The 27,988-nt window shown below is 51.4% G+C and overlaps 1 protein-coding gene across 4 annotated transcripts in view; it reads left to right on the top strand.

Moving 5' to 3' along the window:
• Positions 1-27,988, top strand: part of HNF1B (HNF1 homeobox B) — a 58,590-nt gene that overhangs the window by 6,625 nt on the left and 23,977 nt on the right. For 2 of the 4 annotated variants that reach the window (XM_004590937.3, XM_004590936.3), the window contains exons 3-5: positions 3,696-3,960; positions 5,594-5,829; positions 26,400-26,560. In XM_004590937.3, the coding sequence (XP_004590994.1) occupies positions 3,696-3,960; positions 5,594-5,829; positions 26,400-26,560 (662 nt within the window). The remainder of the gene's footprint in view (positions 1-3,695; positions 3,961-5,593; positions 5,830-26,399; positions 26,561-27,988) is intronic. The other 2 variants (XM_004590939.4, XM_004590938.3) reach the window with 1 other exon arrangement.

The raw sequence follows: 27,988 nt of genomic DNA, 5'->3' as shown, positions 1-27,988 counted from the left end.
TATTTGAACCAAGTCTTGAAGGATAAGTGTAAGACACATAAATATGGGATAGAAATGAGGAAGTGAGATAAATAAATGAGGGGCACACATGAAATGCAGTGAGTAGAAGGAGAACTTTAAAAAGGTGACACATTATGAACTTAAAACTCTGAAAAATAAAAAGTGGTAATATTCATCTACCCAAATACATATATAGGATCTCCTCATCCAAGCTGGTTTTCAAGTCTATAGTGTGGCTGCTGAAGCCATCCCTCTGCATTAAATGTCATGGCAGTGCACCTGTTGTTCAGTTCATCAGGGCAGAGGTGACTGAAGGGATGGGGAGTCTGTATTCTCCAATAATTCCAAGAGGCTGGAGACCAGCCCCTGGGGTTTCTAGGACTTGGGTGTTTCTGAGCACCTGCACACAGATCCACTGTGCCAGGGGAGGCCAGTGCTGGGTTCCGCATGCCCTCCTCCAAAGCAAGCGCCTCCTCCAGGTGGCAGTATGTCTCACTGTCCACCACCTGTAGAGCCATAGGGATCAGCTGCCTTACCTTCACCTCAGTGAGCTCGGTGGGCTTTGTGTTTCAGGTCTTGTTTTGAGCAAGGAGGGATGATCAGGCTGGTGGCTGGGAGCCCAGTGCCTACCTACAGGCTGGATTCACAACCTGGCTCCCTGCCCCAAGTCCCTGAGAAGTGGGGCACGTCTGAACCTCAGCCTCTTCACCTGTAAAATGGAGATAACAATGCTTCTTACGTGGAGCGGGTGTGGAATCACATGGGGGGGGAACCCATGGGGAATGTGGCCTGGTGCTTCACCACAGAATGGCTACATACACGGCAACTATGGGAACATTTGCTCCCTCTAAAGGGAGACTCACAGGTCCCTCCCTGGCTGTCAACACTTGGTGACCCCACGGATGTCACACAGAGGCCACCAGGAGAAGACCGAAAGAACAAACTCCTATGGGGGCAGGGCATTGCTTCTCCTTTAGCTTCACTTATTTGAGAGGGAAAGGAGGGAGGGAGGGAGGGAGGGAAGGAGGGAAGGAGAGAGGGAAGGAGGGAAGGAGGGAGAGAGAGAGAGAGAGAGAGAGACTGATTATGAGAGCTCTTGTCTACTGGAGCACTTCTCCCAATGCCCACAGCAGCTGTGGCTGTACCTGGCTGAAGCCAGCAGCCAGAAACCGTCCAGGTCTCCCACATGGCTGGCAGGGACCTAAGCACATTAGCCAAGACATGTTGCCTTTCTGGGTACAAGAAGTTGGAATTGGGAGCCAGAGTCAGGACTTGAACCCACGAACAGAGCATGTCTTATTTTCTGTACCAAACCCTGCCGTAAGCATGCACCATCTTTGATGTCCTTCAAGTAACTGTGCATGGAGAGCAGCTGGGATGACCAGCTAATCTAAGAGGTGTGAGAACTCTGGAAAGTATGGCATGAGCGTTTGAGTCATCTTAATAGTCTGGGCTGGTTGAGTGTAGATGTTCTAGCAAGCTTTTAGCCAGTCCTGTTCCACCAATGGGGAAGCTGAGTGACCAGGAAGGGTAGGTGGGCGGATTAAACCACATGGCTGCAGCCCCACATTATCCCACAGGGCCTGTGACTTCCTGCTGATACATTTGACAGACACTAGCCCTAGTCTCTAAAGGGGACCTGAGAGCCATCCAAAGTGAGTGAGGGTCCAAACCAAAGGCCCCAGTGACAAGTTCAGTGACCCCACAGCTCACACACCCATCTACTTAACTAAGCTGCTTCACTGCAGGCCAGCACCTACATTTATGCTGGTTAGCAAATCACTGTTCCCTTGCAATGGACCAAATGGACCCTTAGTAGGAAGTTCCCAGCTGGAGGAAAAATACAGACTGGATGACCACTGGGGTGGGTGTTGTAGAGAGCATTTTAACATTCGGTACTGGCCTGACTTTTGAACCTTGAGGGTTGGAGATCCAGTTGGCCAGAGGACCAAGCAGGATGACTTTGGGAAATTCTGACATGCCCGGACTCATGCTCCAGGAATCCTTGGACCACTCAGACCCGTGGGAATGATTCCAGGAACCAAAGTCCAGGACCTGGAGGTCAGGAGCTGGGAAATGGATTTGTTATGTATCCCTGCTCTGCAGAGTGTCTGACCTCTGTTTATTCATCTGTAAAATGGAACGAATCATCCTGAGTCCTGTCCCATGTAGATGTGAGCAAGAGGACAGACTCTCTCTTCTTTGGCAAAACTGGTCTCACCCATAGGTGACACAGCACCTTGGCAGTACAGTCTTTTTTCTTTTCCCTCAACAAAAACTGAACATATATACATACATTTAAATATGTATTTGCTAGGCAGAACAATGAAGACAGAGGGGCAAGAGACAGGGAAAGAGAGAGAGGGATCTCTCATCACTCACCAAAAGGCCACAATAGTGAAATATGGATCAGGGCAAAGCCAAGAGCCAGGAACTCCATCCAGGTCTCCCACCAGGGTCACAGGGGCCCGAGCACTTGGGCCACTTCTGTGGCCTTCCCAGGCACATTAGCAGGGAACTGAATTAGAAGCAGAGCAGCCAAGATTCAAATTGGCCAATATGGGATGCCAGTGTTGAAGGTGGTAGTTTTTTTTTAATTTGTTTGTTTATTTTGTTTTGCTTTGCTTTTAAATATTTTTTTTTATTGCAAAGTCAGTTATACAGAGAGGAGGAGAGACAGAGAGGAAGATCTTCTGTCCGGTGATTCACTCCCCAAGCAGCCACAACAGCTGAAGCTATGCCAATTCAAAGCCAGAAGCCAGGAGCCTCCTCCTCCGGGTCTCCCACACAGGTGCAGGGTCCCAAGGCTTTGGGCCGTCCTCAACTGCTTTCCCAGGCCGCAAGCAGGAAGCTGGATGGAAGCGGGGCCGCCGGGATTAGAATCAACACCCATATGGGATCCTTGCACGTTCAAGGAAAGGACCTTAGCTGCTAAGCTTCTGCACTGGGCCCTGAAGGAGATAGTTTAAAGCACTGCACCACAGTATGAGCCCCACAAAAACATTTTGAAGGTTCTAAGAGGACTGGGCTCTGGGAAGTAGACAGTGCTTTTCCTGGGAAGGTGCTGTGTTTGTCGTCTCCTGCACTTGTTCATTTTCAGATTGGTGTGAAGATCTGTCAGACTTTACCCTGTCTCGTCTCATAAATGAACCCTTGGATACACACACACACACACCCTAACCTTTAAATGATTGTAAATCTAAAGAGTGCATTCTCTTTCCACCACAAGGCTCCATTTAGTTCAGCATCTTATTCAAAGACTTTCAGGTTCCGTGTTTTCCTGCCATTAAAGCTGCATGGGGAGAGAGGAAGGGTGGATGTTGTGTCTAGCACAAATTGGGCCTCTGCCCCTCCACTGACTTGGGGAAGCTCATCGCTGTAACAACAAAAGACAAGAGCTCAGCATCCAGAGACTTGCTTCATGTCAGAGAGCCACCGAGCTGGAGGAAAAGATGAGAATTTTCTGAACGCCAAAGGGTGGAGCTCCCTTTACAAGAGAGGGGAGAGGGGAGGTGCTTTGCTGGAGCCACTGAGGGGGTGGGGAGCGGTCTTCAGTCACCCTTCCCTCCACCATCCCGAGGGATGACAGCGGGTGACCAAGCTCAGGGGCCAGGAGTCCAGATGTCTTTGTCTGTCTGTCTGTCTGCTGAGCGAAGGCTACAGACCCTATCAACTCTACTCCTTTCTCTTTTCAGAATTCAACCAGACAGTCCAGAGTTCTGGAAATATGCCAGACAAAAGCAGTCAGGATCAGCTGCTGTTTCTCTTTCCAGAGTTCAGTCAGCAGAGCCAGGGGCCCGGGCAGTCCGAGGACGCCTGCTCCGAGCCCAGCAATAAGAAGATGCGCCGTAACCGCTTCAAGTGGGGGCCCGCATCCCAGCAAATCTTGTACCAGGCCTACGACCGGCAAAAGAACCCCAGCAAGGAGGAGAGGGAGGCCTTAGTGGAGGAGTGCAACAGGTAACACTTGGGAGGGATGCCCACCGTCAGACAGCTGAGCACACGGACTCGTCAGCCACTTCTCAGGCCTGGGCCATTGAGGCACTGACTTTCCAGCTAAGTGTGGCCCAAGCGTGTCCCCCAGAGCCTCACTCTGGTGTCTGAGTGGGCATATCCAAGAGGCATCCAATGACCACGTCCTCTAAGGGGTCCCAGCAGAAATGGCTGGGTCAGTCTCTGGGAAGCCATGCACAGTAGAGCCCTGTTTAGCTGAGTGGACCAGGGACTGTTAGCCAAGGGCTCAGCCCCATGCCCTGGGCCAGGAAGATGCTGTGATGGAGGTCAACAATGATGCAGTGACGTGAGATGCAGGTGTCCAACCTCCACTTGGGCCTGGACAAATCTGCTGGAGCCGTAGGCTCTGCTTTGGCCTCTGCTCACTCTCCTAAGTGTACCCCCAGAAGGAAACAGAGCAAGAGAGCAAAAATTGGTCAGATGAGTTCAGTCCCCCCTGCCCACAGGAGCTCATAAAGTCAGAGGGACAGAGAAAGAAGGAGAGAGCCAAGAGAGATCTTATCTCTCATCTATTGATCCAATCTGCTAAATGCCAGCACCAGCCAGGGCTGAGCCAGACCAGGGTCAAGAGCCCACAGTTCTAACTTGGTCTCTTACATGACTGCAAAGGCCCAAGCATTCAGGCCATCTTCTCCTGCTCCCTCAGGTTCATTAGCAGGGAACTGGGTCAGAAACAGAGCAGCTACAGCAGAGCAGGTACTCTGATATGGGATGTCACAGCACCAGCCCCTACAAGGATTCTTTTGTGTATCAGCCACTAGGTGTAATTCAAAAACCAACAAAACTGTTGGAAATCTGTTGGTTTGATTTCTGGCCTGTCTTCCCCACCTCCAGTATTGGCTTTTGACAAAATCTGCCCTGTATTCTGACCACGGCTTGGGCCCTTTCTCCAGCTTGGGGCTAGGTTGGCTTTGGCAGTAGACACATGTGGCCAGGGAGGCGAGGCCAAGCCAAGAAGTGGAGAGCCAGAGGGATCTGTCTGCATGGGGCCCAGTGCCCTTAGGCTGTGTCCTGGCCCCTGTCCAAGTGGGACCCCGTAGTGGAATCTGGCTACATCTCACACACCTGGGCCAGGTTGCGTCCATCCTGATTAAATGAAAGACAGCTGTGCGTGGCCAGCCTTTCTGCCCAACCAGCCGGCTGCTCGCAGGGGATTCTGGGTATGAATAGCGACTGGCTTTTCTTGGTGCCTTTTTCCGGTGTCCAGGTCCTTGAGACCAGGAATCCTCTCCAAGACACGCTGCCAAGCTGGTGGATAGTCCCTACCTTTAGGGTACAGGAATGAGAGGAAAGGCAGAGTAAGAGGTAGAGGGAGGGGAGAGGAGCAGGAGAAGCCAGCTGGGTCTCACCTGCTCCTTTTCGGCTGCCTAGCTCCGCAGCCTGGGCTGCCAACTTCCAGGACCACAGAACTTACGAGGTTCGGGGTCCAGGTCCCTAGCCGGCCCTCCTCACCTGGTGGTTGTACAGCCTGCAGCTTCCTAGGGTTAAACTTGCTCTCTGCTCCCCAACGCTAGTTAGGACCCTGCTAGAAGCCAGGACAACGGTGTTCACTCAGCCTCTCCCTGGCTCTGCGTTCCAGGGCGGAGTGTTTGCAACGAGGTGTGTCCCCCTCCAAGGCCCATGGCCTGGGCTCCAACTTGGTCACGGAGGTCCGCGTCTACAACTGGTTTGCAAACCGCAGGAAGGAGGAGGCCTTCCGGCAAAAGCTGGCCATGGACGCTTACAGCTCCAACCAGTCGCACAGCCTGAACCCCCTGCTGGCCCACGGCTCTCCCCACCACCAGCCCAGTGCCTCTCCGCCCAACAAGCTGTCAGGTAAGCAGCAGCCGCGGCTTCTCCTCTGGGGCGAGACTTCTCCAGTGGCTCCAGTGTTTTGGGCCGGTCCTAGGACTGGTCTCCTCCCAGAGCTAGAATATTCTTGTGGGAACAGGTTGCAGCTGTGATCTGATTCCCTCTGACTCCTTGCTCAACCATCACAGTGCGAGTGACACAGCCTCCAGGAGCCCTCTGGGCCTGTTCTCCTCCCCACTGGGTGGTGGCTGACTCAGCAGCTCAGGCCGGCCATTGGGTTATCCACTGAGTAGGCTGCCTTGCTGGTAGTCTGGGGACAAGCAGGAGACAGAGCAGTTACAGTGGAGTTACCCATCACGGGGCTGCTGGGAGGAGGATCCGTCTGGTGTCTCCCTTCTTCTATTGCCAGCCATCTCCCAGTCCTGCACTCTGTCCACTTCCAGGGGCCTTTGAAGAAGGGTCAGCCAACCGGCAGGCAGCCTGTATGGCTGGGATCTCGGTAGGGCGTGTCACCTGCTGTCTTTGCAGTGATGTGTTGGCTGGAAATGACCCAGGCCCTGCTGCATGTCAGGCACTGGCTGGGTCAGCACACCTCTGCCCAAGGGGTAGGGATGGGTCGGGGTGGGGCCGTCCATGCTCACTGTGGCGACAACAGCCCTTTCCTTGAGCATCCTGTTGGGCACGGCTGGGGTTCAGCATGTCGCCTCCTAGGGGTTGCCTGGAGCCAGTGTGCTCACTGGGGGTGCTCACTTGGTGCCCAGATGCTCAGAAGAGCAGAAGAACTCTGCAGAAGAGCTTTGTAGGATGACAGCTAAGCACAGTTCCTAACTGAGAATTCTGCAGCCTGCTCTCCCCTCACCTGCCACTTGCCCTTTTGATGCACAGGGGTGACAGCTGGAAGCTAACATATGTTGGGGTGCCCAGTGCCCCCGGGATGGGCTTAGAGCCCCCATCCAGCAAACTGTATTAATGCATTCATATTGTGTGTGGTCACTTAAAGGGTGTCGGAGAGCTTGGTGGTGTCTAGCATGGAGCCTGGGCTTTGGGCTGGAGGTTGCTCTGGGTCCCACTCTCATGGAAAGGAAGAGTTAAGACACCCAGGGGAACAGTGGTAGAAAATCCCTTGGGGCAAATACTGGCCTGATTACAAAGTTGGATAGTCCATGGATGGAAGCTTGGAGCTCAGTGGTACCAACAGCATGTGGCTGCACCACCAGGCTCTCGAGACCTGGCCAGCCCAGGCATCTATGGGACTGAATCTGGGAGCTGCAGGGGGCGTGGCTGGGGCAAGGGGCATTATTGAAAAGACAATGGCTATTGTGCTGAGACCTGTGATCTCCACACCAAAGTCAGGGAGCCTGCAAGCCAAACAAAGGCCCAGCAGCTTTCTGACAAGCTGGGGTTGCGCAGAGGTCATCTTAGGGTCATCAGCTTAGGCGCTCGGTTTCTTGGCAAGGGGACACTCTGGCTGGAGGGCCAGAGAGCAGGTACTAGAGACCAGGCAGAATGGGCAAATGCAGCCTGGTGACTAATCCCCCCTACCCACCAGGAGGTGAACACTTTATTTATTGCAAATCACAGAATAGGAGGGCTCACTGGCAGGAACTTTTGGAGAAACCCAGACCCAGAAAGAGGTGGTGACTTGCCAGAGTTACCCAGAGCAATTTTAGCAAAACAAGGTCTGGAGCTTGTGTTCGCTGATGCTCATTGCACACCTTCCTGCAGCATAACCATGAAGTGAGTGCTTACTAGGCACTGGCAGTGCATAGTGGTGGGTAGGCTGAGATGTGTCCCTGGAGGGATGGTAGCTGACTACTGTGCAGCCCTCTGGATCAGCTGGGACTCAAAGGTTATGCTGGGAGGCCATGTGGATCTTTCCATGGAGGGAAAAGCCCTGTGGTATATCTGCAGTAGCAATTATGGGATGAAGTCTGCTTTCAGAGGTTGTTCTTACTTCCACCCAGGGGTTGGATTCTTGAGGTGTAGTCTTGTTTTGAAAATTAGCTCTAACCAGTGTGCCAAGTTTTCAAAAATCTCTGAGTTTTCTTCCTATAAATGCAGGCCTTCCTACCTACCTCTCTGTGTGGATTGAATGTATGAGTGGCTAGATAGTGCCTTTCCCAATAAGCCATATTATTATTATCATGGTTACTGCTGTTGTCAGTTCTCCAAATGGCTCTAATGGCCAGAGCTGAGCTGATCCAAATGCTCAGTCTTCTAGGTCTCCAGGCAGGTGCAGGGATCCAAGGACCTGGGTTATTCTCCACTGCTCTCCTAGGCTGTAAGCAAGGAGCTAGATCATAAGTGGAGCAGTTGTGACACAAACCGGTGCCCATGTGAGATGCCAGCGCTTGGAGGTAGAGGATTAGCCAGTTGAGCCTATGCACTAGCCCCCAGAAAGCTGTGTTCTTAATGTCACACCCTGGGGTGTGGTTCCTATGAGGGATCATAGGGAGTGGCCAGAAGCAGTCATGGCCTGGGGTTGTAGCCTTGTGTGCCCGTGCCAGGCTGCCTGGCTCTGGGGTGGGCTTTTTGGATAATGTACAAGACCAGATAGACAGCAGATGGAGCCTGGCACAAGGGATGGGCTTCAGTCTGCAGAGACTCACAGTGCCCATGGCCAAGGGACAGCATCTGAAATCCCAGGTGCAGCTGAGAAGCAGACTGCAAAGGGGGCTGCATCACCAAGGAGGAGGCAGCATCTGGCACCAGCAGTGTCAGGCTGGGCTGGAACGCAGGAATGGGCACAGCCCCCATCCTCTAGTCTCCACCCCCTGTCCACTCCCGCAGACGCCAGTCCCTGAACCAGAGGGGCTGGCCGCAGTCAAGAAACAGAGTTTCTTTGCTAGAAGTCTCTGCTGGAGAGGCAGAGCCTCGGCTCTCTCCTGGAGCCCCTTCCCTCCTGCCACACTCAGTGCCTAGTAGCCCGCTTGCCTACAATGACCACGGCATGACCCTGGTCCGGAATGTCCGGCCCAGTAGGGGTAGCAGGAGGAGCGCTGCGTCTCTGTCAGCAGCTGATTGGTTACAAGATGCTCCACAAACACATTGTCAGCAGAATCAGCTGTTGGCCGGGTGGCCCCTCCTGGCTTTACAATCACACACCAGCATGCAGCCCTGGGTTGTCATGGCTTTGTCCCCCTTATGCATGCTTAATTGACAATTAAGTTGGGTCTTTGAACCAGCCTGGCTGCCGGCTGAGGAGCCTTCATCTCTCCAGTGTGTGTCACAGGGGCACCCTTTGTTGGCTCTTCTTGGGGGCCTGGCCATTACTAGAGCAGGCTGCAGGCAGCCGTTTGTCTTCGGCCTGGAAGGCCTTTATGTGCCCCCTTTGCAATCCCAGCTTGCGCCAGCAGGAGCTGTCCCTGGTTATAGGCACCATGACAGCCCATTCTGAGGCCATTGAGCGGATCCCGAGTGATGGCCTCTACCTCCATTCTGCAGCTGAATCCCAAGAAAGGCCCCTGAAAGGTCAGAGGGCAGGGCTACCACAGGAAGGGGACTGGCTGGAGACTGGTGTGTGTATTGGTATTGATTGGCCCGAGAAGGAGGCTGGTGTGGGATAGAAGCTGGGTTTGCCTTAACCTGAGCCCTGGTATTGGCTGCATGGTCAGTGCTGGCCTTGTTTGCTGTACTCTGTGCCCAGGCTGCAGCCGACTCACCTGGCCAATGCCTTGGGAAGGGCAGGTCTTCACCAGTCTCAGCTATGCCATACAGTCATCACCCCCCTTGCATCCTCTTCTGAGAAGGAAATGGGGACGCTCTGCTGGGAAACAGCACAGAGATGTGAAGCTGCCTGTCAGGGCAACATTCAGGTCTCTTGTACCAAGCCTTTTTATGTCTGTTCCCCGCGCCCACCCCCGCCGTGGCTGTGCCTCCTCCCTCTGCAAGCCCAGTGGATTCAACTTCCATGGCATTCCATGAGAGCTGCGGACAGGGAGAATCCTGCCTCCTGCCCCCATCCCTGCTCTGTGGCCAATCGCGTTGAAATCTAACCGTAGGCTTTGGATCAACTTGAATCAAACTCTAGGACGCAGTGCCAGGGTGTATGCTGCTGTTGTCATCGCTGCAGAGGCACAGCAGTACCCGGAGGCCGGGTTGTGAGTACACTTGAAGAGTCAGAATAGGGAATGCTGACTGAGCACTTGCCAAGCCCTGGGCATCGCTGCCTGCCCCTGCACAGCCAGCTCCCGGGCTGGAAATGGACTGTATACTTAAATCACTTGCCCGAGTTCAGAATAGGACTTTGAGCAGCTGCACCTTGTCCGTCTTGCTTTGATCCATACAGATGCTGAGAGCTGTCAGGGACGCCATGGGCTAGGCGCAGGGTCTCCTGACTGGCTGGCTGACTGACTGCTTTATCCCCAGCTGTTGTCCCTGGCCAAGGTGGATGCCTTGTCTCCCTCATCCCCCTTTCCCATTTGTGTGGGGATTTGAACTGCCCTTGCATTGGGCCCTGTCTGGGACACTAAATGCCTTAACAACTTAATGGGGCTTCTGAGACTGGGCTGGCCTTTGGCTCACCTAGGGAAGCTCCGCCCCCTCCATGGGCAGCCAACTTAGGGGAGGAGGTTTATGACGGCAGTTGTAAAAAATACTCTTGTGCCTTAGGGCTCATGTAAGAAACACCCCCTTACTGGCTGGCTTGAGGGGTGCAGGCTGGACCATCCTCTTTCTAGGCCCTTTATCTGCCTGTCTTATCGCTTGAATGTAAAGGTCATTTTTATCTTGTGGGTACCACCCCATTGGCTCCCACTAGATGGGACAGACATTCAGGATATAAGTTACATTAAGAGGCCACGCCTTCAAAGCATTCCGCAGGGCCTCCCGCTGATAGGAGACCCACCTTGGTCTACATACAATAGCTGAATCCTATCACCCAAGGGATCCCTACTGGCTGTGCCTAATCCCTGAAGGATGCTTAGAGAATTCAAGAAGTCCTTGCCGCCTGGTCAGCTCCGTGGGGGAAGGAAGCAGCCCACAGCTTGGGACAGAGGGCTCTTGGGATCTGTTTGCAAAGGTTGGATGCGGAGCATCAGGAACTTAAGAAATCAGCACTGGGGCTACTGAGTAAGAGAGGAAGGGATCTTGACAAAGGCCTTTGATGCTCTCTGCTTAAGCAGAGGGTGCAAGGTCCAGGTGCAAATCTACATGCTTTGAAGAGGAAGTCAGAACACAGATAAGGAATAGGGGCCGAATAGACATGCATGCATGTGCATGCATGTACACACACACTTAACAGTACTTCGCTAATTTATGAAAAATGGAATTAAAAGATTAGCCTTTGGGGCAAGTGCTATGGCATAGGAAGCTAAGCTTCTCCCTACAGCACCTACATCCCAAATGAGCACCAGTTTGAGTCCTGACTGCTCTGCTTCTGGGCCAGCTCCCTGCTTATGGCCTGGGAAAGCAGTGGCTGCTGGTTCAAGTGCTTGGGTCCCTGCACCCACATGGGGAGATCTAGAACAAGTCCTTGTTTCGGATCAGCTCAGCCCTGACTCTTGCAACCCTGTGGGGAGTGAACCAGCAAATGGAAGACCTCTGTCTCTCTGTCTCTGTCCATCTCTCTCTATCTCTGTAACTCTACCTTTCAAGTGAAAATTTTAACAAGAGTAGCTTTTTTGTGCCCCCTCCCCCATTTTGAAATCCATGCATACAGGGGATCTTCCAAAGGTGAAAGCAGGGAACAGATTTGTCGTGCGTAAGGTTAGGCCACCGCTTGCAATGCTGGCATCCCATATTGGAGCACTGGTTTGAGTCCCAGCTACATGGCTTTTAATACAGCTTCCTACTAACATACCAGTACTTGGACCCCTACCACACATATAGGAGACCAGGATGGAGTTCCTTGCTCCTGGCTTCAGTTGGGTCCAGCCCTGGCTGGTATTTGATTCAGTAAATGCAAGATCTTTCTCTGTCTCACCCTCTCTGTCAGTTTCAAATAAACAAATCAGTTTAAGAACGTGAATGGAGGGGCTGGAACTGTGGTTAAGCCACATCCAGCAGCACCTGTAACCCATAGGGAGTACCAGTTCAAGTCCTGGCTGCTCCCCTTCTGATCAGCTCGCTGCTAATCTGCCTAAGAAAGCAGCAGAAGATAGCTAAAGTACTTGGGTCCTTTCACCCATGTGGGACATCACATGAAACTCCTGGCTCCTGACTTGAACTTTGCCCAGACCCAGCCATTGTGGCCATTTGGGGAATGACCAACAGATAGATAAAAGATTGCTCTTTTTTTCTCTCTCTCTCATTCTCTGTAACTCTTTTCATACAAATAAATAAATCTTTGGAGCAAAGTGAATAGGAAGTGCATATTATGAAAAAACTGTGTGAATTTGAATTTTTTTTTCTCCCAAATTTATCTTTCCATTGCATTTTCCCATGAACTTAATGAAGTCCCCCTTCATAAGCAGGCCCATGTAAAGACAAATGAAATGTTAGGTCCTGGTTCTCATCCTAGCTCTGCTCCCATGGTCTGGAATAAAAGTTCTAGAAGCTCTTTCTGCAAAGAGTCAGTCTACAAACATGTCAGGCTTTGTGTTGGCCTCGTCACTGCTACAGAACTCCGGCCTGGTAGCACCACAGTAGCCCCAAACCGTGTGACGATGAATGAATGTAGCTGCCACTTCCGTCCAACTTGGCTTTGATGAACTTTGAATTTCATATAGTTTTCCACATCTTCTGATTTTTTTCCCCAACCACATCAAAATACATCACCCAATCTTTGCTCACGAGTCACCCAGCAACAGGTTGTTATGACAAGCAGACTATAGTGTGCTGACCTGTACTATAGGATGACAGTTCTTCAGTTCTGCCACACTTTTAACGTACCTGCCGGGGAGCCACCACCAGGCCGCACCCCAGCCTGTTGCATTGATGTCCCTCGGGAGAGGGTTGTTGCTAAAACTTTGGGTGCAGCCACGTTTGAGAATGCCCTCTTAGATCCACCTGCTCAAATGTGAGGCACCTGCTCATCACCTGGGAGGTGCAATGCAGATTCTCTGAGTCTGTAGTTCCGGGAGGAGGCCAGATTCTCTGTATCTGTAACAATTCCCAGGTAGCATTGGACAAGGTGGCCCAGAGATCACACTTTGTATCCTTGGGGTCTTGGAGCTACCCCGTTAGTCATTCATTTCCCCCCACCTGACCATCGCCAACCTCAGCAGCAAACACATCTGAAAGGTCCTTAGGGGAAATGCTTTCATATGTCCCATAGACATGGCAACAAAATCAGGAGCCGTACCGACATACCTGAATTCCAGCCTCGGCTAAGCCACTTGTGACTGTGCAATCCTGGGCAAGGCTCTGGATCTAGTCTGTCAGTGTGTGAAATGGGCACGTGTGCATGTAAGTGAGGCACGCTGAGGTAGCAGGCTCTCACAGATAGGAGCTGTTACCATTCCTTGTAGAAGTTTGTTCTGCCTGCCCCCGCCTGCCCAGCTCCATTTTCCTATCTTTCTTGAAGATTTTGGCCAATGCTGATCTTTAGAGAATCTGTGTATTTCCAACTATTCATTCGGAAATTTTCAGCACTCAGGTTGACTTGCAGTAGTCCCTGGGGTGCATGGGGGTTGCCCACTCTTCCTTGAAGGACTGCTCTCTGACATCCACAGGTGCATCCAGAGTCACAAGCACTTAGTACAAATCAAGAGCTCAGAGGCACCATGGATTGACAGGACCAGGTTGTGGGTCCATGGAACAAGAGGTTGATGGGCAGGAGGTCAGGTTCGTAAGGTGACGGTTATATGTCCTACATCTAATGGGGCATTTTTTCCTTTAGAGGAGAGAGTCCCACTTGCTGGTCCTTAGCACTGGGGATCTGTCCATAGCAGGGTCCATGGCAGAGGTCACTTTTGAGAGGCTTGCCAACCTTGCTTCTCAGCCCAGGAGCTCCCCAGGCTCCAGGCAAAGGTGTGGTAAGGCAGGGAGCGAGCTTCAATGTCAGAGAAATCCCAGAGGCTGTCGAAGGCTGGTTTTTCTCAAAGCGACTTTCCTCACTCACATGTAAGTGTCTGCTTAAGGCATCTCCCCTCTGATTTGACCTCAGCGCTCTCTACCTAAGCATACCTGTGTGTGAGTGCATCTGCTGAAGCACCAGCCATCAGGGGAGAACTTGATGTAGGGGGTGAGGGTTAAGTTTCTCAGGTCTGGGGGCTACACTGGAGACTGTCTTTTGCACTTAGTGACTTTCCCTCCATGACCCCGGGTGTGCTGTTACAGATGGTCCCTGCCCAGCACCACACTCAGGTGGGTGTGTCCGGGGAGCAAGGTGTAGCACCAAAGTCAGGCTTCACTTCATCTGTGGTTCTGACACCTGCTGGTAGTGCAGCCTCGAACCGGCTCCTAAAGACTTTGTTTGTCTGCAAATGGGGCTTGTAATGCTTGTCTCCTTAAAACTATCGGGGCTTCACTGTGCTGGACACCTCCAGAGCCAAGCATGGTGCCTGGTGAGGCACAAGGGTCGGCTGCCACTGCCATGTGACTGGGTTGACTGAGGAATCTGCGGTGTGTCACATGGGAAGACAGTCTCTGCATCTCCCACGGTTACTGAGAAGGGTGTGGCTTTGCAGTTTCATCCCGGGGGGATTTCCCATTTGCGACTTGAGGCATCAGAAACAGGAAAACCAACTTATTGGCAACGTCTATCGTTCTCAGACCACCTACAAGTGGTCATAAAAAGATGGGACACCCGCAGGCTCCAACCCACACCCACATGCCTGTAGGGTCAAATTGGAGATAGTTCAGGCCTGGGAGATGATTCAACCATTAGCGATTGAGACGCATGCCCAGGGTGGACATCCCTGTGCTGCATCGAGCTCCACAGGGTCTGATGCTAATCCTGATGCACCTTGCTGAACCGGGAGTGGTGAGGAGTCCTGGACTAGGGTTCAGGGGCAAGCCAGGTGTCCTTGGATGAATCATTCAGCTTCTCGGGGATTGTGGCCAATAGCTCATCCGCTCCCAGGGACGGGGTGGGGTGAGCAAGGTTGCTGTTTGGGGGTTTGCATGTGCTTTGGGGATAGGGGTTCTGCTGTTTGAGCTGCAGAGGGAGATTTGCCATGGTAGTATTTCGTTGTGGAGCTCATACTCTGTCTCTCTGCCACCTTCTCTCACTCAGGCCCTCACTCTTTTCCCATCTTAGAAATTATGTGCTGTGAGCAGCCTTCCACATTTATTAGGGACCATTAGAACTTTACAGCATCAGCAGATGGGGTGGGGCCAGTCACAATAAACAGATTTATAATGGGTATAAATGAGACACCTATCACTGCTAGAGGTTAACACTTTCGGGGCCTTTGAGTGGCAACCTGCAGGCCCATCCTGCATGGCCCTGTCCATTGCAGGTACCTCTTCCTGGTTGGATTCCACTGGATTAGGTTGGCAATGAAGCCCAAGTGGGTTCTTGCTCAGCAAGGATGGCAAACCTCTAAACCACATCTCCTATTTCCTATCTGCATGGTAGGGGTAAAGGACGCGCTTGGTTTGTTTCAAGGTGTTTCATGGATGGAGACAAGAGTGAGCAGCCTGCTCTCCTACTTGCTCAAGGTCCTACTGACAGGTGCAACATAGTGTTTGCATCCCTGTCAAAGAGAAACAAGGTGAGCATTTAGCCCAGAAGTTAAGCAGTCACTTGGGGGACCTGCATCCCATATCAGAGGGTCTCGATTGTAGTCCTCACTCTGCTCTCCATTCCAGCTTCCATAAAGCACACCCTCAGAGGCGGCAGATCATGGCTCCTGTAGTTGGGGTTCCTGCCTGCACTGAGTTGCTGACTCAGTTTCAGCCTAATACAGCCCTGACTGTTCCAGGCATTTGGGGAGTGAACCTGCAGGTGGGAGATCTCTGTCTATACTCTCTCCTTCCCCTTTCCTTTCAAATACACTTGAAAAGGAAGAAATAAGCTGAGTAAGACTTATTCTTCCTAGGAATAAAAATCTCTGAGCAATCTCTAATCACCTCACTCACCAAGCATGTAGTGCTTTGAGTGGTAGAACTGTGGGCTATTTCCGCATCTAAGCCCAGGTGGATGTCTGCCCACTGTGTAGGCACTCCATCTGTTTATGGAATGAAGATCCTTATTGCAGAGAGCTGCCAGCCCAAAGGCAAAGTGCTTTAAACCCCTGTTGTCCACATTGTTGTGCAGTGAGCATGGCATTCGTTTCATTTTATACATTTGATGCACGTATTATTACTTAAAATATATTTTAACCATATTTTCCTCTTGTAGACCCTACATTCAGCTCTGCTCTTACTCTACACTACACTACTTACTCTACACTACTTAATGAGAGTCTATCGTCTGCAAAATAAGGTTGACATTAAATGTAGCAATAAGTTTTCAAAGAATCCATTATAATTCGCTCTCCCTAATGTTCCACCTCTTCAGTCTATTTATTTAGCTTAGTTCTTCAAGCTTGTGAGATGTTCTGCTAGTTTCATTCCTCTTATTATCAGAATTACTTGGGCAGAAAGCAGTGAGAACTGCCCTTCCTGGGCTTCTACTAAGGGAACCGAGGTCTAGAAAAGGATGGCATAAACTGGAATCACCTGGAGAGACAGGAGCAAATGTGCTGCATTCTGGGCAGCCGTGTCCCTGGCGCCCCTGTCCTGCCAGCAGAGTGCGAGCCCTCCACCTTCCGAAGTCCCAGAGCCTGGACCTGCTGGGTGATCAGTGACTGGCTGTCATGATGATGATGATGATGATGATGGTGGTGGTGATGATGCTGATGATGGTGCTGATGGAGCTGCCCTCAGCAACGGTGATGAAGAGGCTGGGGTCTGGCCAGGCAGAGACCCTCCTCCCCTTCCTCAGTGAGGTAGCTCTGATACATAACAAGCCTCAAAGGGATTTCCCCATGGTCTCACCTCCCAGTAGGGTCCTGCTCCTGAATAGGCCACAGTAGAAAACCTTCCTTTTCTGAGGCCACTTTATTAGCCCTTCAGACACAATGCAGATGTCTATTTATAAGACCCTGCTTTTGTGTGGACACCCAGTGGCTCCGTCTGCTGATGGCTTTACAACTCTCCCCAAGCCCAGGCCTGCCAGGAGTGTCACCATTCTCCTCATCAGCCAAGCCCTGGGCCTTTGTTGCAGACAGAACACCCCTGCCCAGACTCTCAGAAAAGACCAGCCCCCAGGGGCCAGGCTGCAGCAAGGCTGTCAGTCTCCTAGCGTTTAGACATCACAGTGCCCACCACTAGCCTTTCTCAGGTTTTACCACATGCTTTTAAAAAAAAGATATATTTATTTTTATGACAAAGTCAGATTTACAGAGAGGAGGCAAGACAGAGAGGAAGATCTTCCATTCAATGATTCACTCCCCAAGTGACCATAATGGCTGGTGCTGTGCCAATCCGGAGCCAGGAGCTTCTTCCAGGCTTCCCACACAGGTGCAGGGTCCCAAGGCTTTGGGCTGTCTTTGACTGCTTTCCCAGGCCACAAGCAGGGAGCTGGAAGGGAAATGGAGCAGCTGGGATTAGAACCGGCACCCATATGGGATCCCAGCACGTTCAAGGCGAGGACCTTAACCATTACGCTATTGTGCCGGGCCCACCACATGCTTTCAAAAAGTGTGGCACTTGGATTACTCAGCCCCATGAACTGACCCTCCTTTTTACTTCCAGATTAACCTGGCAGGCCCCAAACCAGGGTCTAACATGGTGAGTTTCAGTGTGGAATCCTCACCTACCACCTGAAAGCATTGGGCAGTAGTATTAGGTACGTCAGTTAAGCTGTCATGCTGGCACAGTAGCCTAATCCTCCACCTGCAAGGGCCAGCATCCCATATGGATGCCCATTTTTGTCCAAGATCCTCCACTTTCAATCCGGCTCTCTGCTTATGGCCTGAGTAATCAGCAAAGGATGGCTCAAGTCCCTGGGCCCCTGCAGCCACATGGGAGGCCTAGAAGAAGCTCCTGTTTCCCAGGAGCTTAGCTCCGGCATTGTGGCCCATTTGGGCAGTGAATTAGTGGATGAAAGATGTCTCTGTAAAACTCTGCCTTTCAAATAAGATGTCATTAGAGACACCCGCAGCCACAGCAGTGCCTGGGTTCCAGTCCCACTTCTTCTCCCAGTTCTGGTGTCCCACTAATGCACACTCTGGGAGGCATCTGCTGATGGCTCAAGTAGTTGGATTCCTGTCACCCTTATGGGAGACCTTGATGGAGTTCCTGGCTCCCAGCTTCAGCCTGGCCCAGCCCCAGCTGTTGCAGACCCTTGGGGAGTGAGTGAGCATATAATATAGATGCCATATTCTCTCCCCTCCACGCCCCATTCTATTACTCTCACTCTTCTTTTCCAGTAAACCCAATAAATTAAATAAAAAGAAATGATCACCCTGTGCTGGTGGAGGGCCTATTCTCACTCCCTGAGGAACCCTGGATAACAGGTGTTATGTCTAGATTCGAAGGACAAGAGTTCTGGGAGACAGCTGTGGGCCATTTTTGCACAAGGCAAAGCCATGTCCAGGCGCTCAGAGGAGGAGGAAGTCCTGTTGCTTCATTCCTACAGCCCAGCTCACCTACCTCGTGCCTTTGACGTGAAGTCACCCAAGCCTGTCAATACCATTTCTTCAGTCTTGATTGCCATTGGCTCTCTTTCTCCTTCCCTCTAACTCCCTCTTTTTCTTCCCTTAAGAACCCAGGAGATTTAAGAGGACTCAGATTTTTTTTTTAAGGTTCATTTATTTTTATTACAAAGTCAGATATACAGAGAGGAGGAGAGACAGAGAGGAAGGTCCTCTGTCCGATGATTCACTCCCCAAGTGACTGCAATGGCAAGTGCTGCACCGATCCGAAGCTGGGAACCCGGAACCTCTTCCGGGTCTCCCACACAGGTGCAGGGTCCCAAAGCTTTGGGCCGTCCTCGACTGCCTTCCCAGGTCACAAGCAGGGAGCTGGATGGGAAGTGGAGCAGCCAGGATTAGAACCGGCGCCCATATGGGATCCCGGTGCATTCAAGGCAAGGACTTTAGTCATTAAGCTACGCCGCCAGGCCCAGAGGACTCAGCTTTTTCCAGTGGTTTTCCTCTCACCTAACACGAGGGACTAAAGGTGATGGAGTGTGAAGCCCTCCGAGTGGAGGCGTGGGTCATTTACCCATCATGCCCTTGGTCAACAAATGTTTATGAAGCACCTAGCACAGCCTGTGCCCCCACAAGGCACCAAGGGACAGTGAGGAAGATGAAAGCCTGCTCTGACACACTTGCACTCCTCTGAGGAGTGCAGCTGACGTGGAAACCAACCCCCAACACCACAGTATCAGAAGGACCATGACAGAGAGCCCCAAATCACGATGGGGCTGATAGGGGAGCCCGAGATGGTTAGCTTTGAAGGAGGATTGACAGCTGGTAAGACCATGGCCCTTGTCAGCTTTCCAATCCATCCAAGGGGCATCTGACACTTTGAGTAGCAGACGGTACTCGAGCCCTCAAGTGCCAGGCCTGTTCCTTTGACCTGCAGCAGCCGTCTCCGGGCTGAAGTGCTCACTGCCATCCATGTGATGTTTGCTTGCAGCAGCTGGCTCCCTGGCAGAGCCAAGGCATGGTAGCCAAGGCAGAGCTGTGGGGAGCATGTTCAGGGCTTCCAGGTGGGCAGTCTTGCCATGCATATGAGCCGAGGTGCTTTGAATGGGAATGGAACTGGGTTGCTTTTTTTTCTTCTTCTTTTTGATTATACTTGCTTTGATTTTTTATAAGAAAACCAGTTTGTGGGCTTCCCTTAAGTATCACTCAGCTTTTACCCCTTGAGTCAAGAATGTTTGCCGTCCCCACAGGCCTGTCTGTGTTCCCCCTCTTAGGAGCTGGTCTCCTGACAGCCACGACAGGTAGGAAGGGAATTGACACGGAAGCCTGCCTGATGTGTCCATGCCTTCCACCCTGCTTTGGCCTTTTCCCACCAGGCTTTCAGAATTTTCACCTTTGATAAGCATTCATCTTTATCCTTAAGGAGGAGGACACCTAAGACCTAGGTTACAAATGAGGAAACTGAGGCAGCAGTGCTTACTCATCCGAATGCCTTCATTTCCACAGTTCCCAGTTCCAAGTGTGGGAAATTGTTCACTTTTCTCCTGGGTGATGGGATGGTGCGGGGTTTGGGACGCAGTACTGGGCGATTTCAGCCGGCTCCAGCCCCACTCTGCTCCCCGCAAGAGGTGGACACAGCTCTGTCTGCTTGCTAGTAATTGATAGACATGGCTGCTTCCATTGGGAAGAACTCTTCCCTTGCACATTCCCTCCAGCCTGAGTTTAAATTCCCGGTTTCCAGACACCGCAGGGTTGGGCTGCACTCTGCGTGAGGTTAGGAACACAGGGGAAGAATGTGTGTGACAGGGCCCAGGCGGTTGAGTAATGTTTACTCTGTTGGTGGCCGGGACGCACGCTCTCCGGGGTTGGCACGAGTCCACCAGCCAGAGGCACATTCCTGCATTATCAAGGATGGGAGGTTAGCTTTGAAACATCCAGGGGAACCAGACATCCCACCAGGCTCTGGGTGTGACCAAGTCCAGGGATTCTTTGGACTGATTTGGGCATCACTCTAGCTTCTGCCCATTTTATAGACCAAACAGGACTGGTCCCAGACTCATAAGAGTTAAGGAAAAGGAAGAAAGAGAAGAAGGAGTTTGTGGCCCTTTCTGAGGCTTGGTCCCCTGTTGATTTCTTATTGTGGAATTGAGATCTCAACTGGTTTCCAAAACCCTCAGCAGGGGCAGACCCAGGTCGCTGGGAGCTGTCCTTCTAAGCCTCAACACACACCTTTCTAAAACAGTCTCTGTGGCTAATGATACCCTATCCAGTGTCTGATCTGCCCCAGCCCCACAAAGGGGGCTGCCTTTGGACACACACATGCAGTCAGTTCTGTGTAGCGCAGCATAGGTGTTTTAAAAGTAATCATGCTTTGCTAAGTTGTGCTATGAGAAACACCAGGCTTATGGGAGATGCAGGGAGGAGGGCACAAGACTGAAAGTGTACGAGTAGCACATTTAAAAAAGAGTCCAGTAAAAGATGAGCAGAGTTGTATTCCTATTAAGTGGTTGGAAAGCACATAAATGCTCTGTAACAATGCATTTGGTGGTTGAGCAAGTGCTGAAGTTTGCGTGAGGCAGTGGGTATGGGAAGTGTTACGGGGTGTGAGATCATGTGAGTGGTGGGCAGAGGGAAGGGTGTGACTCCACACGTAGGTGGCCGTCACACAGGACAACTGCAGTGAACTGAGGTGGTGTGTGTGTGCAGGGAGCTGTGTGCACATTCCTGTGTGACTCCAGTGGAAGGCAGATGTCTGAATTTACCTGCTATTTTCCAGTGACAAACTTGGGATTCACTCAAGTGACACCTTGATCTGTCAATGTAAGTACAACAGAATCACAAATTTTTTTTTTCGAGACACATGTATCTGAGAGAGAGAGAACATGAGATACTCTGTCTGCCTGTTCATTTTCCCTGGTGTGTTAGCAGAGAGCTGGATCAGAAAGCAGAGTAGTGAACTTGAACTGATGCCCCTATGGGATGCTGGCACTACAGGTGGTAGCTTAGCTTGCTGTACCATGATGCCAGCCCCTGGAATCACAATCTCCATGCCGTCATCACTACAGAACTGTCTTGTCTCCTTCTCCTAGAAGTGATGTTGCTTGTCCAAGGGGGTGGTGTAGTCAAGCAGATAAAGTCTTATTCCTCCCTTCAGTAGCTGTGCCCAGCGCCTGCACCCTGCTAGGCAGTGGGTGTGAAAGCCAACTCTTCCTTAAAGAGAAAGGGAGAGCTGAACTTACTGTCCCAGTCCAGGGTGGCTGGCTCCTCAGGCCAGTCTCGAGTGCACGGAAACTACAAAGGGTGGCCTGGCTTAACTCGCAGGTTGGCTCAAGGGGAGTGTGCCAGAGAAAGGGCCCATCACAGAGGAGGGAACCATGAGTCCTGTTAAGGGATGTGACATAAAGATGGGAAGAGCATTTCAGGCAGAGGGACCAGCATGTGCGAAGGCACAGAGGCAAGAGTTGGCAGGCCCATCTGAGAAAGGGCAGGCACTGTGCATGGAGGTGGGGAAGAGCAGCTGGCCCGATTCTGCCAGCCTCAGTGGTTGCGGCTCTTCGGGAAAGCAGTAAGGCGCCGTCACAGGTTTCCCAGCTGGGTGGTGACCTGGTACGATTTTTAGAAAGAAAAGTGCACATAGCTGTCATGGGAACAACACTGCTGGCGCAGGGAACAGGGAGGGGGCACTGGTTTCTGGGAACTGTGTGTTTCCTGTACACTTCTGACACTTCTGATGATCAGATAAAATAGATACCACATGATCTGCATCTATCCCGTAGGGTGTCGGGAATTTGACATAACCCCAGGACCCAAGAAGATGAGGCTGGGAATGGGGACAGGAGATGACCTCCTGAGATGCCTTTTATGCCTGTTGTGTTTCTCAGGGCTGGTGACTTGGCCCTTGAATGGTTTGAGCCCAGAAGTGAAGGGAGACATGGCTACCATCTACCATGGTCATTTCTCCCAGGGGTCCTCTGTGACTGTTAGCCTGGTGACTTTGTCCAGTCGGCATGAAACTCTGTCATATGTCTGCATTCAGAGGTTGCCAGGGTGCAGGGCAAAGGGGAGCTCTCAGTCTAGGTTGAACACAGGCTGGCTAGCCCTGTGCCTGGCACCTGCTAGGCGTTCAGTGAGTTCTGTGCTCTCAGCCTTCTTTCCTGGACATGTCTTTGAGACAAAGGCAGTTCTAAAGTAGGTGGATGTTTTTGTTTTTAAACAACTTAGATGTGCTAAGCATGGCCTGGGTTGTTCGTACCCATTAACTCATTCCATTTTCTCCCTAGTGACCTAGGGGTGGAGATCGTTAATGATAAAGAAGGGAAGCTCAGAGAGATTAAACAACTTCCCCCACGGTCACACAGCTTTAGGTGGGGAAGCACGATTTAAATCCCACTCCCCAGAGCCGTCACACACTCTAAACACTTGCATTCTCTCTTCAAGGGCTCTTCTGAGTTTGAGAAATATACAAGGACTTGGTCTCTGCTTTCTCTAACGAGAACACCTATTACAGTGCCACCTACAGACACCTTGAGATATACCCTCCACCCCACACCTTCCTACAAGACCAATGAGTAGCTGATGACAGCATTCCTTGGGGGCCAGTAATTGCCCAGTCCCTGGGGAGGAAGACTCGGTGGCAAGGTCCTTGTCTGTAGTAGTAGTCAGTTCTGTGGCTTAGAGAGGAGGAAGCTGGAGCTTACCCATTAAAGGGATGACAAAGTTATGATCAACGCAGTCATCCCCTCACTTCCAGCCAGGGCTCTAGTCTGCAGCCGGAGATTTCAACTTACTTTTTAACATTTTTATTTACTTATTTTCATCCTTAAGAAAGAAAAAGACAGGAACTCAATTCAGGTTTTCCATATGGGTGGCAGGGACTCAAGCAGTCGAGTCACGACCTGCTTCTTTCCGTGGTTTGCATTAGCAGGAAGTGGAATTGAGGATGGCATAGGGACTTGAACCCAGGCACTCTGATAGGGAATGCAGGCATCCCAAACTGCATCTTGTCCACTGTGCCCAATGCGTGCTTGCAGCCAGAGGGGTTGTTTGTTTGTTTGTTTTGTTTTTAAGATTATTTATTTGTTTATTTATTTGAAAGACAGAGTTAGAGAGCATGGGAGAGACATTCCATCTTCTGGTCCACTCCCCAGATGACCACAATAACCAAGGCTGGTCTAGGCTAGCACCAGGAGCCAAGAGCTTCCATCCAAGTTTCCCACACGGGTGGCAAAAGCCCAAGCTCTTAGGCCACCTGCCCCTGCTTTGTTGGCCCATTGGCAGGAAGCTGGATCAGAAGCAGAGCAACTGAGACACGAACCTGCACCCATATGGGGTGCTGGTACTACAGACTCCAGGCTTCACCCACTGTACCACAGCACTGGCCCCCAGCCAGAGGTTTTAAAAGGAATGTTCAAGGTCTAGGTCCATCTGTCTTTAAACAGGACAGGTCCACTGTGATTTTTTTTTTTTTTTTTAATAATGATGAGGTTCTGTTAGGACCAAAAACTCAGTGTGAAAACCACGGCAACCTTGGGCTCTGCTGCCTGGATCCTAACAAACACCTCTTGATGCTATCCTGCCAGTAAAGAAGGCTTTTGTTTCCTGCGGATATCCTTGGTTAATTATTTTTAAATAAATAATTACGCAGCCTGTGGTAGGGGAGAAGCCTCCCCTGTGACCTATATTTGATCATCAGAGGGCTGGCCCTTTTCCTCCAGCCAAATTAAATAGGCTAAATCCAGAGACTGTTTGACTTGAGAAGGAATCGATGGTGGGGACTAGCTGGGAGGTGACAACACACCTGACTCCCGGTGTTATCACCACTCTCCCAGGAGCAGAGCATCTTGGGGAGGCAAACAGCTGGTCAGAGGATCCGAACAAGCAGGAGACAAACGTGGGGAGGGGGGCGGGTGGTGGCCAGGCCTCTCCCCAAGGTTGCGTGCAGGGTGAAACATCAGAGATTATGCCAGAGCAGGGTTCTGTGCAAACTGTTCACTACAGAAAAGGAATTCTAACCATTGCCCAGAGCTGGCCCTCAGTTGTCTAGAATCTGAGTATCTCATGACACACACTCTGTGGTCCATCCTGTGACAGCTCCCTGCATCCCTGCCTGAAGTTGTCATTTCTCTGTCATGATGCTAAAGATCTGTATAGCTATTACATCTATCCTCCAAAGAGCCCCACAGAAGAAGTTTTCTCCCCATTTTACGATGATGAACCAAGGTGAGGGGAGGTGATTGTCGTATGATTATGCATCTATGAAGAGCAAAGTTGGGATTTGAACTCAAGTCTGTCTACTGTCAGAGCCCACAGTCTTTCCATTGCTCTTAGGTTGTTAGGAAATTTTTCTGATCTTCCTTCCTCTTTGCCATTGGACCTTACTCTGCGTTCAGAGCTCATGGGCTCAAATCTCTTCTTTTGCATCACAGCTCTTTGAACAATCAGAAGAGTCCTGCTGGAAGAAACAAGATTTGGTTGATTCCAACGGGTGAGGAGAGGGTGGTAACCAAGAGACAAAGGAGTCACAGGCAGCTGCCAAGGAGGAAGGCCAGGGCAGGGCTATGGATTGGGTAACGTGGAAGCCATTCCTTGTGTAACTTCATGGCTGTTGCTCTTGCCTCCAATTATAGTACCCTAGATCAGTAACTGGCAGGTTCTGGCAGGTTCTGGCACTAACCCACTGCTAGCAGTACCAATCCTACCCAGAACCCCTTGAATCAAAGAATAGGAACAACCACCCATAGAAAAAGCCTGTGGACAAGCAGTGAGCCATTTTGTAGTCAAACAAGGTGCTCTTGAAGGTTTGAACCCTATGTTTGTGTTTGTTTTCACCCCGGTCCTCTTAAGCCCTGGGATCTATGAGCCTTGAGTAATGTCCTTGGGAAGATCCAGGGAAGGTGGCTTGGCTTACTGGTGGACTCTAGCTTAGCAACTTAGAGGCTGTTGGTTCAGGCAGGTGTCAGACTCTCTCTGAGGAGCGGGCTGCCCTGGTAAGAGGCAAGGTGGGTGAGGAGCAGAGCTCAAGGTTAGTTCTTGGAAAACTGGGCTGAAGGAGAGGTGCGGCCAAAGAGTTATCCCAATTTCCAAATGATTCTGTGATAAAAGTCTTTGCAGGATTGCATCCCCCTAACTTTTTGTCACTACCTTTCTAAGCTTGAGAATGATACCACCAAGTACCCCTGAACTTTTCCTTGGGTGAGTCATGGGCACATCAAACGGGGTTTGCTTCTGCAAATGGGAGCCAGGGTCTTCCACCTTGAGTTTCTTGGCCTTGCCTCATCTCTGCCCAGCACCTTCCTTCTGCTGAGAACAGACCTCAGCTTTGGTTGCTGAGCAGTAGGGAGACTGGGAAAGGGGAGGTCATAAACGTGCTGGGTTCTCCCCCACTGCTCCCTTCCAGACAAAATTGCAGTGGTTCACTGAGTATCCACATCCCACCCGTGTGCACTGCCTGCCTCACCCTGTGGCTGACAGGCCTTTTCCTGAGTCCAGGAAGTCAACCAAATGAGATCCCACCAAAGGAATGCAAGTTCCAGGGCCAGAGACTCCTGGCTAAAGCCCGCTTGTCTGTTCCCTGTCTTGCTCTGCCTATATTACCCCTAGCCTCTTAGGACTGGCCAAAAACATTAAACACTGCCACTGAGAAATGCACCAAGGCTGTCACAGCAGTCCCCAGACAAGCACACCTTGTCTTTGTAAAATTAGTCACTTTATACTTTGCAGTTCCACATACCCGTCAGTCATCGGGGGAATACTCCTGGAATTACCTGGGAGAATAAATCTTGTAACCAGCAAGAGGAGGTCAAGATCAGCCTCTAAGTCCTTAAACTGCATCAGGGCACCCAGGCATGCAGCAGCAAACCAAGTGGAACGGGCTGACACAGTCTGCCCACGTGGAGCTTCCATTCTAGCTAGACCTGATATCAGGCGGTGGTTGTGGTATCTTCAACCTCGAGGACAGCTGTTCTTGTAGGTCGATTCATCCACCCTGGAAAACACTGGGGGAGCTGAGTCAGCCAGTGTTCCTGGGTCCTGGTGACACTAATGTTCCCTGTTGGGTCTGTGTTGTTGTAGGAGTGCGCTACAGCCAGCAAGGAAACAATGAGGTCACTTCCTCTTCAACAATCAGTCACCATGGCAACAGCGCCATGGTGACCAGCCAGTCGGTTTTACAGCAAGTCTCCCCAGCCAGCCTGGACCCCAGCCACAATCTCCTCTCACCTGATGGTAAAATGGTGAGTACACCTGGGCCATTGCAGCTCTGGCGCTGATAAGATAAGAGGCAAAACAAACACGACTTCTCACAAGGCCTGCCTCAAACAATGAACCATTGTAGCCCCTTTGGGGAAAATAGGGGCCTGCCGGAGTTGGAGCGGAAAGGCCGAGCTGGTGAGCCAGTCTCTGGCGGGTGGAAGAGGTGTTCGGTTTGAACCTAGCCAATAAATCTGACAGAGCCCTGCTCTCATTTTATTGATTGAATGCCTCATAAAGGAGCGAGCTGGGTGGGACAGTATTTGTTTTGGGGCTGCCAATGACATTTGTGTTGATAAAATGTTCATTCAGCCCCCTCTCCAAGGCCTCCAAAGCGAGTTTTTCAACACAGAGGGCACCTCATTTTGAGACAAGCCCCCACTTCCTCCCTACCCAGCCCCTTGGTACCAGTGAACACAGTCTGGAGGAACTAGGAACTAGTGGATGGTGAGAGATGGGGAGAAACTTCTCTGGCTAGAATTCTGACCAGTGACCATCACAGCCCAGAATGGCAGGTGGAGTGGGAAGGCGCTTTCAGAATGGGACAAACCGACTTTGAAGTGACAGTGCCCTATGGTCGGATCCCAGCCCGGCACTTAATAGCTGCATGGCCTTGGCCAGGGTACTAAAGTACCTTAGGTCTCTTTTCCTCCTCTATAAAATGGGGGTAATAACAGTAGGACTGTTGGGAATAAGGGTACTAGCACACGTGAGGTGCTGAGCACTGGGTGTGTGCCATAAATGGCTGCATTGTTGTGTTAATATCAGTGCTGGTGTCACTAAATGACATTATCGTGTTCCTAGTCACAGCCCAGCCTCCATACGTGCACAAAACCCACCTGGGGAGGGAGGGCCAGTTCCAGTGGCCACACAAGCGCAGGGACATGCGTACATGTGAGAGCAGAGGAGCGTTGTGACACCAGCCCGGGTTGGAAATGGAAAACTTCATTCTTTGGGTCATGCTCTGGGTTTCAGGGGAGGGAGGAGCCACAGGTTCCCGACTTCCAGGCTCAAGGTGGAGCTGCACACGTTCCCCTCGAGGTGTCTGACCCAGAGGCTGGAGGGCACAGGGTGGGGGAAGGAGGCGGGGGGAGAGGGCAGCCGGGAGCAGTTGCCATTTTAAACCTTGACGTGCATGCTGTGTAGGCAACACAGGAGCAGTGAGTCACAGGTGACCAAGTGCCTGGCTCCCTGGAGGAAAACAAAGCGTGGTTTCAGAGGAGAGAGCTGACCCGGCCAGCTCTGGTTTCAGGGGCTCTGAGCTGCTGCCTCTGGAGTGGTCTCTGCAAACAGAAATAAAAGGGACGGGCCGCCTGTGGTCCAGGATTAAGACACCTGCTTCCTTTGCTAGAGTGTGGGTTCAATCCCCAGCTCTGGCTCCTGACTTAGGCCAAGGCAAACCACCCTGGGAG

This window comes from Ochotona princeps, chromosome 17, assembly GCF_030435755.1.
Source record: "Ochotona princeps isolate mOchPri1 chromosome 17, mOchPri1.hap1, whole genome shotgun sequence".
NCBI classification, from domain to species: Eukaryota; Metazoa; Chordata; class Mammalia; order Lagomorpha; family Ochotonidae; genus Ochotona; species Ochotona princeps.
This window is presented reverse-complemented; position numbering and strand designations above follow the sequence as displayed.